Below are 20,185 nucleotides of genomic sequence, written 5' to 3'. Positions count from 1 at the left end.
AAAAGTGCAAGATAGACCAATGGATTTTAGTCTCACAGAGTGCCAAAAGGGCGTTTATATGGTTTTTGATTCTACTTTGCCATCAAATGTTAGGAAACTAACACCTTGTGGGGTTTTAGTTTAGTATTAAGGAAGGCTATCCACAATTATCTGAAAAGGCTATTGAAACACTCCTGCCTTTATTACCAGATATCAGTGTGAGGCAAGATTTTCTTCACATATTTCAAACAAAGCAATATGTTGCCACAGATTGCATGCAGAAGGTGATATAATTATCGAGACAACTCTTTTCCACTAAAGCAGATATTAAAGAGATTTGCAAAGCTATAAAGCAATTCCATTCATTTTACTCAATTATTTTTGTTTTGAAAAATATAATTTTATGATTAAAAATGTTCCTTATGTTAATGTCTTCAGTTTATTAATATGATTTAAAATGAGTTTATACATAATTTAACATTGTCTCAGTTTTAATTTGTACTACAATGATTATGAAAAGATATAATTCCAATAAACAAAAGCTATTTGGGGTCCTTAATAATTTTTAATAGTGTAAAGGTGTTCTAAGACCAAAAAGTTTGATAACTGCTAGTCTATATCATAATTTCTTCTCTCACGCTTTCTTTACTCTTTCACACACACATACTCACTCTTGTTATTTCCCCCCACCTCCAATTCCTGTACAATTTCCAATACTGTAACAGTATTCTATAACTAAATTATTGTATTAATATTATTATTATTATTTTTTTTTTTGCGGAACACGGGCCTCCCACCACCGTGGCCCCTCCCACTGTGGAGCACAGGCTCCAGACGTGCAGGCCCACTGACCATGGCTCACGGGCCCAGCTGCTCCATGGCACGTGGGATCCTCCTGGACCGGGGCATGAACCCGCGTCCCCAGCATCGGCAGGCAGAGCCCCAACCACTGAGCCACCAGGGAAGCCGTAATATTATATTTTTAATATCTGAATCTGCTAGGCCATTTCCATAACTCTTTTTATCCTGAACTTTTTATGTTCTGAAATATTTATTTTTAAAAATCAATTTTGGTACTATATTGTGATACTCAAAGAAAACTTGGTATTTTAATTGGTAATTGGTATTTATTATATCTTAGGTTATATCTTAGAAATATCTATTATTTTAGAGAGAACATATCTATATAAGAACAAAATTATGTAATTTGCTAATTTATTTCAATTTTCTTTATTTGGTTACCTATAAATTTTGAAATTTAAATTAAAATAGAATCCTAGATTTCCCCATTGAAAAGGTACTTATCAAACCAGTGCCCATATTACCCTTCATCTTTTTATGAGCATATTAATAATCAACTTATAAACTGCTTGAAATCAGGAATCATTCCATTTATTTATTTATTTATTTATTTACTTATGGCTGTGTTGAGTCTTTGTTTCTGTGTGAGGGCTTTCTCTAGTTGTGGCAAGTGGGGCCACTCTTCATCGTGGTGCGTGGGCCTCTCTCATTGCAGAGCACAGGCTCCAGATGCGCAGGCTCAGTAGTTGTGGCTCACGGGCCTAGTTGCTCCATGGCATGTGGAATCTTCCCAAACCAGGGCTTGAACCCGTGTCCCCTGCATTGGCAGGCAGATTCTCAACCTCTGCGCCACCAGGGAAGCCCATTCCATTTATTTTTGTGTGTATTTTCTGCACAAAGTGTTGGATAAACATTTGATATTTATTTTTATGAATTACTCAAGTTTTATTAATCTCTAGGTAACATTTTCATTTCATTCACAATTACGGGCAAACATGAATATATTTATACTGATATTGTAATGATTTGGAGAACTTTTTGAAGGTACTTGATCATAAATTTTAATTAACATTGTATGAAAATAGCATAAATAATGACAGTATTAAAGGATTTCAATTTTGATGACCCACTCCTTAGTTGCATTTTTCTATGTTTCTTCATTTGTGTTTGACCAGAGGATTTCTATCAGCAGTTTTTCAACCTAAACATAATAATAAAATATATATATATATATATATATATATATATATATATATATATATATATATAAAATACAGCAGGGACAAGGAGATAAACTGAATCATTTTTACATCCTGTTTTATATCACTTTACAATAGTATCATGTGACTTTTATTCATGTTTTATAAGCTAACATACACAAAATTTGAGTTGAATTCCAGTCTTTATTTCTGGTAAAATCTAAAACTGTTGTGCACAGCTGTGTTTAAAAGAATGGTATTGTTTATAATGGAATGTTTTAGATATTCAAAGTGCTTGGCAGTTTAATAGAAATGTTCTCTTTGGAAAAGTTTACACATTTTTTGAAAATAATTATTGATGTAAAGTGAATTCTAATTATCAAAACAGACAAGTCATTTGTGGGCTTATTAAAGCAAAGTCATAAAAAAAACCCATTTTTAACAACTAGGTGTATAAAATTACACATAATTTCAATAAGCTATTATGGTAATATGCTTAAATTATCCAAATCAAATAGAAAATTTTGAATAAAGTACTGAAGCATGTCCAGAAAGAAAGTGAGAACCTACCTGTAGTACTTGTACTAAGTAAATAAAAAGTGCCTTACAGGGTTTCGAAAATATGAGTGAGAATTTTAGAGTCTCAACAAAAAGAAACTAATCCATATTTTCAGTGCACTACTTATATTGAACTTCCTTTGTATTATATTTATATTGCCCTTCACACTAATTAAAGTTTGATGAACTCTATGCAACTGAATTAGAATTATACACACTATACAATGATGACATTGCATTTTAAACTTTTATAGTTGAATTATGTGTATAAACTTTTCTTCTTAATTTCCAGTAACTTGCCAAAAATGGCACTGTAGCAGTTCTGAAAGCCAACTCTTCAAATGAGTAATTGCTATTTAATTTTTCAGTGAGAAAACCAACCTAAAGTAACTATCTTTGTTGATGCTTGCTCAGATCAGGTGGACCAAAACAGCAGGAAGTGCCTCTGACAGATTCCAAGACTCAAGTGTCTTCAACGAGACTTTGAGGATTACAAATATTCAGCGACACCAAGGAGGCCGGTATTACTGTAAAGCAGAGAATGGCCTGGGGTCCCCAGCGATAAAGTCAATCAGAGTGGATGTGTACTGTAAGTAAATTTCCCAGAAATCTATAATTAAGTCTACTACAGGTTTCTTCTGTCTTACAACTTAAGGTCTTTCTTTTTTATTGTTACGTCTATTGAGAAAAACTAGGGTTTGTTCAAAAAAACAGAGTCCTATTTAGTTGAGAATGACAAGTGTATACAGTTGTGATAGCTCGTTTAACATATTTCCAGAAGAAAGAATCTCCATTAGAAATTTTCATAGTTTTTATAATTAAATAATACATATTCATTATAGAACATTTAAGAACCAGATTAATAAGACAATAAATATCACTGAAAATCCCACCAATGACTGTTAGTGTTGAATGTATATACTTCTTATATTTATATATAAGTATGTAAAATGCATATTTATATTTGTATAAAAAATCATGTTGTACATACTGTAATTGGTTTTGTTAACTTCACCTATGTGTAATTTCTGTTATTCTTATTTTTTTAAATGCACATCATGAGCAAAGCTATTTGAATTGACTTGTGAAAGACCAAAATCTCAGTGTAGAGTCTGTTTTTGATCCAATTCTGTTCAAAGTAATCAGTACGTAGGGCAAGGCTGTGCCACCTGGAATTGTTTGTTGATTTATTTTTGTTCTTGGTCTCAGTTTTCTACTTTTTGCTGTTAGCAAATATATTTAAAGTCCTCTTGGTCTCCTTATTTTCTTCCCCACCAAGACAAATTAAGGACCTACATTCAGTTTGGTCTTTTGCATAGGTGTCTATCGTTCCATTGTCTTTTTACAAGAACTTGCATTTTTTTGGTTAACTCTCTAGTGTTAGAATAAAAGGATTTTTTTTAGTGATTCAGACATAAGTAACAAGTGAGGAGTTCCTGTTTTTCTACCCATCTTTCATTCTTTCCTTTTTTCTTTTCTTTCAATCAGCGTAAGTGTTGCATAGTTGGGAAAGTGATGGGAATTATATGTGATTTATCAGATCCTGTTCTGTATCTCATGTAATTATTCAGGTGACTGAGAAGTGGGTGACAAGGCTGCATTTATGATTCACCTTCCACATTCAGGTGCTTGCACCATTCCTGAAAAGGATGAGAGAGAAGAAGCCCATGTCCAATCTTTCTAGCATTTCCTAGTCCCTTAGGCATCCCCTGGCATAACTAGGGCATCTATAGCCCATGTGCTGCTCTCTCCCTGTCCTTACGGGCCTTCAGGTTAGCCTTACCCCTATGCTTCCCAACAGTATAGCCTCTCGACACCTCTGCCCGATCAAATATTTATAGTAACATATACTTTAAAAAAATACTATATTTAGTGTTTTTCACATATAATTTTAAATGACACTAAATTTAATTTAAATGAATTAAACACTTCTATAATATAACTTTTTAAAGTACACATCTGTGTTTTTTGTTATGGTTTTGGTCATGAAGTTTTAAAATATACAACTTCAATATCTTAGACACAATTCTAAAATTTAAAACATTCTGCAGATTGAATGGGTGTGTTTTGTTTAATTTTATTGGTGGCAACATCTAACCTGAAATGACTTGAATACAAAAATATAAAAGACTTTCTGGTCTTTATTTACCCTACTTTGTCTGAATAATCATGTGTTTTGCTCTGGAAATAATGTATTTGATTACACAGCAGTTGCCACAAAGCCTGCTGGCTGTGTTATATTATACATGGTATATGTACTTTATTATCTTCCTAAAATCTGAAATATTCTGAAAAACATTCCCCTAAGGCTTTGAATAAGAGATTGTGACTTGCATTGCCACTCCAATAAGTTTGATAAAAACAATAAAATTGTATTGCTGTGTTAAAAATCTAATACAAGAGGGAAATGACATTTTTAAAGACTTTTAAAAAGAGGCTTCTCTTCTTACTGCAAAGCCTTTCCAGTACTATTCTGCATTATACCCACTCTTTTCTGTTTGTTCATATCCCTTGCTGTCCAGACTCAGTTGGCCTCAGTATCTTAGTTCACATTGCACACTTGGGTGGAACTGACAGCACGACTCCCTCCAGTTTTCCAAAGCCCTGTTAGTCTTTTAAGGCCTGTGTTACCTTCCAAGCAGCCATTCTTGAAGGCACTAGCTCTATTCCCTTCATCTATGCCTCCTTTGGGATTTTTCCCACACAACCTAAATTTGACAAACATCTTGTTCTATGTTGTTTAAGTTAAATGTCATGGTGATGCATACCATAGTGAAGTACTACTTTCAGTAAGTTTCTGGTGACAAGGATTTATTAGAAAGCTATATAAAATTATATTATTTGAGAGAATAACATGTATTCAGTTATGGACTGTATAAACAAATGTGACATCTGAATAATATAAATTTTCCTGGGAATACCTTACCCTCAGCTCCAGACATTTTTTTTTTTTTTTTTGGCCACGGCTGCGCAGCATGTGGCATCTTAGTTCCCTGACCAGGGATAGAACCCACGCCCCCTGAAGTTGAAGCATGGAGGCTTAACCACGGGACCACCACGGAAGTCCCACAGAAGATCTTTCTTATGGGGATCTAGACGTGCGTTTTAAGTAGTTATGCCTATTTTGAAAGTTTAAATAAATAAATTCCTTCACCTAGTAAATTTTCAAACATGTTTTGGCTGATAAGAATACTTTACAATTGAGACAATTAGGCCTTTTTGGGAATCCATGTTGTCCAAATATAACCTTGATTGAAAAACACAGTTTTTAAACAACACAGTTTTTAGGCTCAAGTATGTTTTCTCTATATGAATATTTATACTTTAAAACCTGTCCTATCATTGTCAGTAGGAACATGACTAGCATATCAGTGCTGAGTTTAAACTTGGCAACCTTGACATCTAGAATTGGATTATAGTCTTAAGATTCATCTGCTACTTGGATTTTGATTTGATGTTGGACTGGTCGATTGAATAGAAATTCCTTTTTATAAACCATAAGCAAGTGAGCAACTTTATTTCAGGTGCTGTTGCCATAACTACTTTTGGAAATGCTAAAACAATAGGATTAATTATTATTATTTGTTTTATGCTTGAAGTCATGGTTTTAGAATCATCAACTACACTATAGATTTCTATTTCTAAACTAATTCGTCAACATTGGTAGAACTTGGAGCAGAGTATAGGCATAGAATACAAAATACAAAATAATTTGCAGGTAAGGATTATATTTGCAACAACAAGCTGAGGCAGATTATGGCTTAGATTTAACAAAAATTCTAATAAATGATATTAGAGTTTATCCTTGAATCCCTTGTTATAGGTTGTCTTTTAAAAATCTTCCATAAAATATTAAGTTTATAGGCATCCTGGAGAGATTTCATAATAGTAAAAATCTGTATCTCTCATTAAACCCCATGTTCTGATCATAAGTTTCTAGACTTTAGAGCTAATACCTACCTAAAACAAAATTTAGTGCTAACTCATTATTTTTTTTAAATTTTATTTTAACATCTTTATTGGAGTATAATTGCTTTACAATGGTATGTTAGTTTCAGCTTCAGAACAAAATAAATCAGTTATATACATACATATGTTCCCATATCTCTTCCCGCTTGCGTCTCCCTCCCTCCCACCCTCCCTATCCCACCCCTCTAGGTGGTCACAAAGCACCAAGCTGATCTCCCTGTGCTATGTGGCTGCTTCCCACTAGCTATCTACCTTATGTTTGTTAGTGTATATAGGCCCATGCCACTCTCTCGCTTTGTCACAGTTTACCCTTCCCCCTCCCCATATCCTCAAGTCCATTCTCTAGTAAGTCTGTGTCTTTATTCCTGTTTCACCCCTAGGTTCTTCATGACATTTTTTTCTTAAATTCCATATATATATGTTAGCATACGGTATTTGTCTCTCTCTTTCTGACTTACTTCACTCTGTAAGACAGACTCTAGGTCTATCCACCTCATTACAAATAGCTCAATTTCGTTTCTTTTTATGGCTGAGTAATATTCCATTGGATATATGTGCCACATCTTCTTTATCCCTTCATCCGATGATGGACACTTAGGTTGTTTCCATCTCCGGGCTATTGTAAATAGAGCTGCAATGAACATTTTGGTACATGATTCTTTTTGAATTATGTTTTTCTCAGGGTATATGCCTAGTAGTGGAATTGCTGGGTCATATGGTAGTTCTATTTGTAGTTTATTTAGGAACCTCCATACCGTTCTCCACAGTGGCTGTATCAGTTGACATTCCCAGCAACAGTGTAAGAGGGTTCCCTTTTCTCCACACCCTCTCCAGCATTTATTGTTCTAGATTTTTTGATGATGGCCATTCTGACTGGTGTGAGATGATATCTCATTGTAGTTTTGATTTGCATTTCTCTAATGACTAGTGATGTTGAGCATTCTTTCATGTGTTTTTTGGCAGTCTGTATATCTTCTTTGGAGAAATGTCTATTTAGGTCTTCAGCCCATTTTTGGATTGGGTTGTTTGTTTTTTTGTTATTAAGCTGCATGAGCTGCTTATAAATTTTGGAGATTAATCCTTTGTCAGTTGCTTCATTTGAAAATATTTTCTCCCATTCTGAGGGTTGTCTTTTGGTCTTGATTATGGTTTCCTTTGCTGTGCAAAAGCGCTGAAGTTTCATTAGGTCCCATTTGTTTAATTTTGTTTTTATTTCCATTTCTCTAGGAGTCGGGTCAAAACGGACCTTGCTGTGATTTATGTCATAGAGTGTCCTGCCTATGTTATCCTCTAAGAGTTTGATAGTTTCTGGCCTTACATTTCGGGCTTTAATCCTTTTTGAGCTTATTTTTGTGTATGGTGTTAGGGAGTGATCTAATCTCATAGTTTTACATGTACCTGTCCAGTTTTCCCAGCACCACTTATTGAAGAGGCTGTCCTTTCTCCACTGTACATTCCTGCCTCCTTTATCAAAGATAAGGTGACCATATGTGCGTGGGTTTATCTCTGGGCTTTCTATCCTGTTCCATTGATCTATCTTTCTGTTTTTGTGCCAGTACCATACTGTCTTGATTACTGTAGCTTTGTAGTATAGTCTGAAGTCAGGGAGCCTGATTCCTCCAGCTCCATTTTTTGTTCTCAAGATTGCTTTGGCTATTCGAGGTCTTTTGTGTTTCCATACAAATTGTGAAATTTTTTGTTCTAGTTCTGTGAAAAATGCCAGTGGTAGTTTGATAGGGATTGCATTGAATCTATAGATTGCTTTGGGGAGTAGAGTCATTTTCACAATGTTGATTCTTCCAATCCAAGAACATGGTATATCTCTCCATCTGTTTGTATCATCTTTAATTTCTTTCATCAGTGTCTTATAATTTTCTGCATACAGGTCTTTTGTCTCCTTAGGTAGGTTTATTCCTAGATATTTTATTCTTTTTGTTGCAATGGTAAATGGGAGTGTTTTCTTGATTTCACTTTCAGATTTTTCATCGTTAGTATATAGGAATGCCAGAGATTTCTGTGCATTAATTTTGTATCCTGCTACTTTACCAAATTCATTGATTAGCTCTAGTAGTTTTCTGGTAGCATCTTTAGGATTCTCTATGTATAGTATCATGTCATCTGCAAACAGTGACAGCTTTACTTCTTCTTTTCCGATTTGGATTCCTTTTATTTCCTTTTCTTCTCTGATTGCTGTGGCTAAAACTTCCAAAACTATGTTGAATAAGAGTGGTGAGAGTGGGCAACCTTGTCTTGTTCCTGACCTTAGTGGAAATGCTTTCAGTTTTTCGCCATTGAGGATGATGTTGGCTGTGGGCTTGTCATATACGGCCTTTATTATATTGAGGAAAGTTCCCTCTACACCTACTTTCTGCAGGGTTTTTATCATAAATGGGTGTTGAATTTTGTCAAAAGCTTTCTCTGCATCTATTGAGATGATCATATGGTTTTTCTCCTTCAATTTGTTAATATGGTTAATCACATTGATAGATTTGCGTATATTGAAGAATCCTTGCATTCCTGGAATAAACCCCACTTGATCATGGTGTATGATCCTTTTAATGTGCTGTTGGATTCTGTTTGCTAGTATTTTGTTGAGGATTTTTGCATCTATGTTCATCAGTGATATTGGCCTGTAGTTTTCTTTCTTTGTGACATCCTTGTCTGGTTTTGGTATCAAGGTGATGGTGGCCTCGTAGAATGAGTTTGGGAGTGTTCCTCCCTCTGCTATATTTTGGAAGAGTTTGAGAAGAATAGGTGTTAGCTCTTCTCTAAATGTTTGATAGAATTCGCCTGTGAAGCCATCTGGTCCTGGGCTTTTGTTTGTTGGAAGATTTTTAATCACAGTTTCAATTTCAGTGTTTGTGATTGGTCTGTTCATATTTTCTATTTCTTCCTGATTCAGTCTTGGCAGTTTGTGCATTTCTAAGAATTTGTCCATTTCTTCCAGATTGTCCATTTTATTGGCATAGAGTTGCTTGTAGTAATCCCTCATGATTTTTTGTATTTCTGCAGTGTCAGTTGTTACTTCTCCTTTTTCATTTCTGATTCTATTGATTTGAGTCTTCTCCCTTATTTTCTTGATGAGTCTGGCTAATGGTTTATCAATTTTGTTAATCTTCTCAAAGAACCAGCTTTTAGTTTTATTGATCTTTGCTATTGTTTCCTTCATTTCTTTTTCATTTATTTCTGATCTGATTTTTATGATTTCTTTCCTTCTGCTAACTCTGGGGTTTTTTTGTTCTTCTTTCTCTAATTGCTTGAGGTGCAAGGTTAGGTTGTTTATTCGAGATGTTTCCTGCTTCTTAAGGTGGGCTTGTATTGCTATAAACTTCCCTCTTAGAACTGCTTTTGCTGCATCCCATAGGTTTTGGGTCGTTGTATGTTAGTATTTGCCTTATGTATTGAGGTGCTCCTATTATGTTGGGTGCATAAATATTTACAATTGTTATATCTTCTTGTATCGATCCCTTGATCATTATTCAGTGTCCTTCTTTGTCTCTTCTAATAGTCTTTATTTTAAAGTCTAGTTTGTCTGATATGAGAATTACTACTTCAGCTTTCTTTTGGTTTCCATTTGCATGAAATACCTTTTTCCTTCCCCTTCCTTTCAGTCTGTATGTATCCCTAGGTCTGAAGTGGGTCTCTTGTAGACAGCAAATATATGCATCTTGTTTTTTTATCCATTCAGCCAATCTGTGTCTTTTGGTGGGAGAATTTAATCCATTTACATTTAAGGTAATTATCGATATGTATGTTCCCATTCCCATTTTCTTAATTGTTTTGGGTTCGTTATTGTAGGTCTTTTCCTTTTCTTGTGTTTCTTGCCTAGAGAAGTTCCTTTAGCAGTTGTTGTAGAGCTGGTTTGGTGGTGCTGAACTCTCTCAGCTTTTGCTTGTCTGTAAAGTTTTTAATTTCTCCATCCAATGTGAATGAGATCCTTGCTGGGTAATCTTGGTTGCAGGTTTTTCTCCTTCATCACCTTAAATATGTCCTGCCACTCCCTTCTGGCTTGTGAGTTTCTCCTGAAAGATCAGCTGTTAACCTTATGGGGATTCCCTTGTGTGTTATTTGTTGTTTTTCCCTTGCTGCTTTTAATATGTTTTCTTTGTATTTAATTTTTGACAGTTTGATTAATATGTGTCTTGGCATGTTTCTCCTTGGATTTATCCTGTATGGGACTCTCTGTGCTTCCTGGACTTGATTAACGATTTCCTTTCCCATATTAGGGAAGTTTTCAACTATAATCTTTTCAAATATTTTCTCAGTCCCTTTCTTTTTCTCTTCTTCTTCTGGAACCCCTATAATTTGAATGTTGGTGCGTTTAATGTTGTCCCAGAGGTCTCTGAGACTGTCCTCAGTTCTTTTCATTCTTTTTTCTTTATTCTGCTCTGCATTCGTTATTTCCACTATTTTATCTTCCAGGTCACTTATCTGTTCTTCTGCTCAGTTATTCTGCTCTTGATCCCATCTAGAGTATTTTTAATTTCATTTATTGTGTTGTTCATCATTGTCTGTTTCATCTTTATTTCTTCTGGGTCCTTGTTAACTGTTTCTTGCATTTTGTCTATTCTATTTCCAAGATTTTGGATCATCTTTACTATCATGATTCTGAATTCTTTTTCAGGTAGACTGCCTATTTCCTCTTCATTTGTTAGGTCTGGTGGGTATTTCTCTTGCTCCTTCATCTGCTGTGTGTTTTTCTGTCTTTTCATTTTGCTTATCTTACTGTGTTTGGGGTCTCCTTTTTGCAGGCTGCAGGTTCGTAGTTCCTGTTGTTTTTGGTGTCTGTCCCCAGTGGCTAAGGTTGGTTCAGTGGGTTGTGTAGGCTTCTTGATGGAAGGGACTAGTGCCTCTGTTCTGGTGGATGAGGCTGGATCTTGTCTTTCTGGTGGGCAGGTCCACGTCTGGGGGTGTGTTTTGGGGTGTCTGTCGACTTATTATGATTTTGGGCAGCCTCTCTGCTAATGGTTGGGGTTGTGTTCCTGTCTTGCTAGTTGTTTGGCATAGGATGTCCAGCACTGTAGCTTGCTGGTCGTTGAGTGAAGCTGGGTGCTGGTGTTGAGATGGAGATCTCTGGGAGATTTTCGCCGTTTTATATTATGTGCAGTTGGGAGGTCTCTTGTGGACCAATGTCCTGAAGTTGGCTCTCCTACCTCAGAGGCACAGCTCTAACTCCTGGCTGCAGCACCAAGAGCCTTTCATCCACACAGCTCAGAAGAAAGGGGAGAAAAAGTAGAAAGAAAGAATTAGTAGAAGTAGAAAGAAAGAAAGAAAGGAGGGAGGGAGGGAGGGAGGAAGGAAGGAAGGAGGAAGGAAGAAAGAAAAGAAAGAAAGAAGATAAAGTAAGATAAAATAAAGTAAGATAAAATATGATAAAGTTATTAAAATAAAAACAATAATCATTAAGAAGAAAAAAACCCCCCAAAACAAAAAAACGGATGGATAGAACCCTGGAACAAATGGTGGAAGCAAAGCTATACAGACAAAATCTCACACAGAAGCATACACGTACACACTCACAAAAAGAGGAAAAGAGGAAAAAATCATAAATCTTGTTCTCAACGTCCACCTCCTCAATTTGGGATGATTCGTTGTCTAAAGGAGGGAAGGAAGGAAAGAAAGAACAAAGATAAAGTAAAATAAAATGTTATTAAAATAAAGAGTAATTATTAAGAAAAAAATAATAAAAAAACACGGACAGATAGAACCCTCAGACAAATGGTGGAAGCAAAGCTATACAGACAAAATCTCACACAGAAGCATACACATACATACAAAAAAGAAAGGAAAAGGGGAAAGAATAATAAATCTTGCTCTCAAAGTCCACTTCCTTAATTTGTGATGATTCGTTGTCTATTCATGTATTCTACAGATGCAGGGTACATCAAGTTGATTGTGGAGCTTTAATCCGCTGCTTCTGAGGCTGCTGGGATAGATTCCCCTTTCTCTTCTTTGTTCTCACAGCTCCCAGGGACTCAGCTTTGGATTTGGCCCCGCCTGTGCGTGTAGGTCGCCGGAGGGCGTCTGTTCTTTGCTCAGACAGGACAGGGTTAAAGGAGCAGCTGACTCGGTGGTTCTGGCTCACTCAGGCTGGGGGTAGGGAGGGTCACGGAGTGCAAGGCGAGCCTGCAGCGGTGGTGTGACGTTGCTCCAGCCTGAGGCACACCGTGCGTTCTTCCGGGGGAGTTGTCCCTGGATCCTGGGACCCTGGCAGTGGCAGGCTGCACAGGCTCCCCGGAATGGGGGTGTGGATAGTGACCTGTGTTCGCACACAGGCTTCTTGGTGGTGACATCAGCAGCCTTAGTGTCTCATGTCTGTCTCTGGGGTCCGCAGCTCGCGCCCGTCTCTGGAGCTCCTTTAAGCAGCGCTCTTAATCCCCTCTCCTCGCGCACCAGGAAATAAAGAGGGAAGAAAAAGTCTCTTGCCTCTTCGCCAGGTCCAGACTTCTCCCCGGACTCCCTCCCGGCCCGCCGTGGCGCACTAACCCCCTGCAGGCTGTGTTCACGTAGCCAACCCCAGTCCTCTCCATGTGCAGGGGAGCAGACGAGCCTCTCGGGCTGGTGAGTGCCGGTCGGCGCCGATCCTGTGTGCGGGAATCTCTGCGCTTTGCCCTCCGCACCCCTGTGGCTGCGCTCTCCTCCGCGGCTCCGAAGCTCCCCGCTCCGCCTCCCACAGTCTCCGCCTGCGAAGGGGCTTCCTAGTGTGTGGAGACCTTTCCTCCTTCACAGCTCCCTCCCACTCGTGCAGGTCCCGTCCCTATTCTTTTGTCTCTGTTTATTCTTTTTTTCTTTTGCCCTACCCAGGTACGTGGGGAGTTTCTTGCCTTTTGGGAGGTCTGAGGTCTTCTGCCAGCGTTCAGTAGGTGTTCTGTAGGAGCTGTTCCACGTGTAGATGTATTTCTGGTGTATCTGTGGGGAGGAAGGTGATCTCCTCGTCTTACTCTTCTGCTGTCTTCCCGGAAGTCTCACTCATTATTTTGATAAGGAAATTTATTTTCAGAAGAGGAACCTGCTGCAATGCTGATTGATATAAAAAGAGGTGATTTTATTAGATAGATATTTTGAAATATTTGTGACACTATATTAATATTTTGATTAATTTAGGAAGATTTATTAATTTAAATTAACAATTTCTTCCCACATAATTTTCTAAAATTTATTATAGGAGAAAAATTGGACCATGTAGGTTTTATAAAGCAACTACCCAAATGTATCTTTTTTGGTTTTCTCTGTTACTATTTTAAGAAGATATAGCTAGCTGTGTTTCTCAGTTTATCATGACCTATCATTTTGTTTCCTAAGAATTCTAAAAGCATTCCAAAATGAAGTATAATTCCTTTAAAAGTATATTTATAAACAAGATTTCATAACCACATAACTTAGTTTTTTGTAAAATCTGACCTAGTCGTTTATACAAATATTTCTGATCAAAAGCTCATCAATTACAGTTCTTCTTTTGCTGGGAAATAGCTTCTGAGGGTCTGAAAACTAACAGCTATATGTTTAAGAAAAACATGTAGGATTAGTTCTACTTAAACCTGCTGTTTTCAAACATATTCATTCTTCACATCTTCTCCCTAAAACTATGCTAAAACAATAATAAAGGAATAAAACAACAGTAACAACAGCAAAACACGTATCAACAGTGATAGAGGGAATGGGAGAGGAGATGATAGAAAAACAATTTTGAAGGAAAAGAATCAGATCAGGGAATGGCCACTGCTTAGCATACTAAAGAAAACTTGAATCAAAGCTGTCAGTATGTAGGAGGAGAGAACTAGGCATACTGAAATGTTAACAGAATTCTTAAATAACTCAGGAATTGGAGACACCATTTAGCTCTTAGAGTGTAATTCAGTCTAAAAACAGAAGAAGTGGTTGAAGGTCTATATAAGAAGAGTTAAATACTCAGATCTCCTTTCACATTTCACACAGTTCAGTGCCCAACTCCCTCCCTTTTCCCACCAACTTCCTAGTCAAATCCCTGCAGAAGGGTAGAAATTTATTTTTGTGAGATGTTGAGCCTGAGAAACTTTGAACTAAGAAACATGGAATCATTGAAAACAAAAGGCAACATAGTCTTAAATCAGGGTTATTAAGTGAAAGTTTACATACTCATCACAATCCCTTTTGACACTTGGTTCTGAGAATTCCTTTCGGGTGGAATATTGGAGAATTCCTATCTAGGAAAATTGATGATCTCTGGAGAAAAGGCTATAGATCCTGACAAAAGGGTCCTTGTCGAAACACCTCACTAATACACTCACAGTGAAGCCTACTGTTGATCAACAGATCTACCAATAAGCTCTCTTATAACTGAGTCTTAGATGTGAGTATACCAGATAGCCAAACATTTGAGACAATCTTCTAAAAAATAAAAGAGAGAAACTAAGAAATATAAATGGGAAAAAGAATTCAGGAAACAAGGTTACTTCCAAGAGCCCAACTACAAAATAAAACGCAATTATTGATATTTTTAATTAGTATTCTCAGAAAAAAAGGGAAATGCTGCATTCACATAACAAGAATAGGAAAAGAGAAACAAGGAATTTTCAGAGAACATCAATGAACTCTTACAATATTAAAAATTTTAGCATAAAAATCAATAAAAGGGATGGAGATAAAGTTGACGAAATCTTACAGAGAATAAAACAAAATTTAACAAATGGATGGAAGAAGAAGGAGAAGTTAAGAAGATTAGAGAAATGGTCCAGCTAATCTAACGTTTGAATAGAATTCCAAAAAAAGAGAAATAGAGATGAAAAAATTATTTTCTAAAAAATTAATAAAAATTTTTATCATATTTAGACATACGTTTCTAATTAAAAAGCACCCACTAGGTGTCTAGCACATAGAGTAAGCAAGATCCACACCAAAACACATCCACATGCAGTTCAAACACTAGGATAAAAATGAAGATCTTAAATGTTTCCAGTGAGATTTTCATTTTTTCCATAATGATCACATATAAAGAATTAGGAATCAAAATGGCATAATAGAAATCGGAAAGCTAGAAGACAATTGAGTAAAGCTTTTGAAATTCTGAAGGAAAACTGTTTTCAAACTAGAATTTTTCTACACAACCAGACATATTTTTTTCAGGTATTGAAGAAGAAAGAAGACATTTTTAGACCTATAAGATTTCCATAGTAGTTCTGCCACGTTCCCTTTCTCAGGACACTACTTTTATGTATGTTCCACCAAAACGGACTTAAAAAAATAGGAGATTGTATATAGGAGAATATAGAAGGGAATCCCAAGATGATACCAAGCAAAATACCATGATGATAGCTGTGCCTTGGAAGTCAAGAGCAACCAAGACAGACTGAGTCTGGGAGAAGAGGCTTCATGAAGGACGTCTTCAGGAGAGAGATGCAACTAGTGGGCTATCTGATGGTTAAGAGAAGGATTTTACACTTATCATGGAAAGCTTAATAATATGGTAATTAGGGGTGTATACATGTTTGAGGAAACAAAATGTGAGTGTTAATAACAGAACACAAAGAAAAAGTTGTATGAAATGAAATTAATTGAAATATATTACAAGGTTCAACTCTGAAGATATACTTGGATAATGATAACAATAGCAGTTGACTTAACCATAAGTATATAAATATAAGGAATATGGGGAAGGAGTAGAGTTAGTATAAGAGAACAAAAGGCTTATCTTCACCTGGAAGAAATCACTAAGATGTGAAAATGGAAAAAAATCTATAAAGAGCAGTTAAACATTTAGAAATATGAAGGCAAAACCAAGAACAGTTAAGAGATACATTAGAAAGGTTGCCTCTGGTTATTAGAAATACTTAAAGTTGTGTTTGTATAATCATTGGCTTTCTAAACTATGTGCATCTATAATTTGATAACTTTTAATTCATAAAATATAGATTTGAAGATTTTGCCTTGGAGGTCCTTGTTATTAAGCTCCTAGAAGTGAAAACTAATCCCATTCCAGATTTTATCAGATTATTGTCAATTCTAATTATACTTACACTTTTCTTTAATTCTCCATAAGAATTGATGTTCTTTGATATTTGACACCAAATCACCAAATAAAGTTGACTGAAAAGGTATCTTAAAAGAAAAGGACAGGGCTTCCCTGGTGGCGCAGTGGTTGAGAGTCCACCTGCCGATGCAGGGGACACGGGTTCTTGCCCCGGTCCGGGAAGATTCCACATGCCGCAGAGCAGCTGGGCCCGTGAGCCATGGCCGCTGGGCCTGCGCATCCGGAGCCTGTACTCCGCAACGGGAGAGGCCACAGCAGTGAGAGGCCTGCGTACTGCAAAAAAAAAAAAAAAAAAAAAAAAAAAGAAAGAAAGAAAAGGACAGACAATAGCATAGGGAAACATTGTTGCCACACTCTAACTAATTTTCCCCCCAACAGATAGAATAAAACTGTTTCACTACCATTTATTTACTGGTGGTTTAGATGAAACATTTACAAAGTAAATTTTTACCCTTCTTCATGCCACAAATATTTGAGAGGCTATTCAAAATATAGTTGCATTAAATTTTGTGAGGCTAAAAAGGAATTTATTACATAATTTGTACCTTCATTGAGTTTGAACTACTTAAAGAGACAAGATGAAATATATAATTTATTTAAATGGGACACAAATATTAAGCAAGAAAGTAAATAACATAAGTGATGCCACACAATATGAATGATGTGTCAGATGGCACAGAAAATGGAAGAGTGAGATGGTACTGTGGCCTCTTATCATTAAAGAAGTAGGATTGACATTGTAGTTTGAAGGATGAGATTTGACATGCATCTGAAAACTTTTGGCAGTTTTTTGTCCTGAACTCTTTTTCCAGGATGTTTGTGTAGCAAACAGCCTTAGAAATTAGAGTCAGTATCTGCCTCCAGAGCAGAAGGAAGATTTGCTTCCTGACCAGGATAGTAAAGGTAATGTCTCCCTCAGGGACAAAGATTAGGTAGGTTTGCTAGTAGGACCTTTTAAGATCAGAAGTTTCTTAAACTCTGGATTCCTTAGCTGTGTCACAAACTATGTACAACATTCACCTGGACTGCTCCCACATTGCTCCTATGGAAATTGAAGGAGGAGAACCTGTGACAACATGAGGCTCATCTGAGACTTGGGTGATAAAATCCTTTGCTTCTGATCCAGGAGTCTCATGTCTTCTGTGAGCTTCCATGAAGCTGTGGCAAGCCAACTTGTTAGCTAGTAAATAGGGAAAATACCCAACTCTTCAGAGTTCTTACACAGTAGGTTTAAATAAACAGAAGGGAAAGCCAAATGTATTCCATAATGAGTGAGTAGTTTGAAGACACAGAAGAGAGATTAAGTGAACTGTGTTTGGGGAATAGTGACTCAAATGGTGGGTTTAGAGGAAGAATGAAAGCTTAATTTGAAAAGTGGGCTGTCATATTGTGTTGAGATTTTACTGCTAATGTTTTCAGACCATGTGAATGATTATCTGCTATTTATGTGAAATATAAAATGAAGAAATTATAATTTTAGGACTTCAGAATTACTGATGAGAATCAGCATTCTCCTAATACTAATACTGCTTCATTTGACCTACAAAACAATGGCCACTCATAAGGAACTCCAATATCTGTCTTTGGAGGAAGAGAGTATATTCTACAATATGTAAAAAAAATAAAAGTAGGTTCATAGAATTTTGAAGTCCTCGTACTAAAATATATTTGTTACCTTGAGATTCTTGAGGGCATTTAAATAATTTTTTGAGAATGTGTTTCCACAATTCTTTCACTTATTCTCAGCCATGACTATTGCTCACAGGGTAATAGAGGTCATACAACTTTAAAGGTTAGGGTTTGATTAAAACTTATTCTTAATTCAAAAAGAAATTAGATTCAGAGATGTTAGCTTAATAAGTTTTCATCTGTGCAGACACTGTTCACACATGAGACAAATCTTTTCCAATATCCATTAAACATTTTGTAAGCCTTCTTATTTCTGAAACATACTCCCCACTTTAATTTCACTTAGGTAGATTGTTGCATTTCATTATATTCAGAACAAGCGGTGAAATTTTTTGTCCTTGTCTGTTAGATTTTTTTATTACATCTTCACCTGAGAAATTAATGGGAGATTAGGATGACATGTTATCAATTTATTCTTCAGATACAATTTACCTGTGTTAGAATTATAAATGTCACAGTTAAAAAATATTGGCAATGAGTTGTTTGAGTTTATTGTTATTAGACCCATCAGCATGACTTCTGGACAGCAAAGTTTAGGAAAAATGTCTACAACGACTAATGGAAATTCTGGTAGCAAGAATACTGCCTTAAATCAATCTCATGAAACATAATTTTCTAACCACCACCCCTCCTCCCTTGGGTTGGAAGGTCTTAATGATGCTTGATATGGTAATTACAATGCTTATTAAAAATGGGTTGCTGTCATGGTAATTATCCTGTTGATAAATTTCAAGACAGAATTTTGCAATTTTGTGTATCTGCAGATGAAGAATGCTTGCTTATCAGAGTTATCTACTCACGGGACACATGACCAATCTAATTCCCAAATAGTGTTAGCATTACTAATAAAAGAACTTAGTAACACACAAAAAAACCCTTTAGTGAAAATTACAGTGAGTGTATAGAGACTCCTACCAGGTCAAAGACCATGTTAGCATCATGCTAAGAATGCTTAAAATTCCTGTAATCTTAGACATGAATAGGCAGATAAAGATGTATATTACATTCCTTTTAAACCCATCTAATTTCTTCTCAGAGTTTTAGATAAAGTGTACTTAGCTTCTGTAATATATTTTCAGCTTACAAGTCCTTTACTATGTTTTAAGTTCTTGTCGAATATTTTGTGCAACATTTGTAGATTTTTAAAAATTATATTGCCTCTCCTAGGACTTTAAGTATGCAAACATATGTCTACTCTTTCTTTCACGTGACCATTTTGTATATATGAACAAAGGCAATCTGACTCCCTGCACCTTTTTTTACTGATTCATTACTCCTATGTAATTTATTGTTGTTTGTATGAGACAGTTTCCAAACATTTTACCTTCTAGTGGACTCTCCTACCATGCTTAAGTTTGTCAGTAGTTCCCCCCCAAAATTTAGTATAGATATCAGGTGATCCACACAGTCTGAATTGGAAGTATTATCCTTATAATCAAGAAATTTGTATTCTTGCTAATAAAATTGTTTATTTTGTATTCTTTAAAAATTAAAGCAATAATATTTTTACTGTGTTGATTTGAATTGGCTTGTGGTAAGAATGTTTTTCACCTAGACATTTGAAAATTTACATTCTGTTAACATTTTTTGTGCAGTTGATCATATTGTAACCTGAAGGCAGAATCTTATATTTATTCCTGTTTAATTTTGTTTTATTTTTACCTGTGCATAAGTATTTTAAGATTTTAAAATATTTTTGTTGTAGAATTATATTTCCTATTTATTCATTTTATATTTTTCTATTTTGTTTAAAATATTATTTGTTTCCTAAATTTCATCAAATTCATTGCTAAAATATATCCTAGGGGCAAGACCAAGATCAACCCACTTTAATATGCTGTACTAAACACACCTCCAATTTTAGGCTATCAATTATGACCTGTGATAGACACTTTCCAGATATTTACCAAACCAGTGTTAATTTCCTTAATACACAGATGAACTCTGTTTCCCAGTCTGTTTGTCTAGTGGGGTCATGAGACAA

At 35.8% G+C, this 20,185-nt stretch overlaps 1 protein-coding gene across 1 annotated transcript in view; it reads left to right on the top strand.

Moving 5' to 3' along the window:
* MDGA2 (MAM domain containing glycosylphosphatidylinositol anchor 2) overlaps positions 1 to 20,185 on the top strand; it is an 846,526-nt gene that overhangs the window by 443,663 nt on the left and 382,678 nt on the right. Inside the window, exon 3 of the mRNA XM_007448438.1 lies at positions 2,952 to 3,126. Within this exon, the coding sequence (XP_007448500.1) occupies positions 2,952 to 3,126 (175 nt within the window). The remainder of the gene's footprint in view (positions 1 to 2,951; positions 3,127 to 20,185) is intronic.

This window comes from Lipotes vexillifer, unplaced genomic scaffold, assembly GCF_000442215.2.
Source record: "Lipotes vexillifer unplaced genomic scaffold, Lipotes_vexillifer_v1.1 scaffold441, whole genome shotgun sequence".
Taxonomy (NCBI): domain Eukaryota; kingdom Metazoa; phylum Chordata; class Mammalia; order Artiodactyla; family Lipotidae; genus Lipotes; species Lipotes vexillifer.
This window is presented reverse-complemented; position numbering and strand designations above follow the sequence as displayed.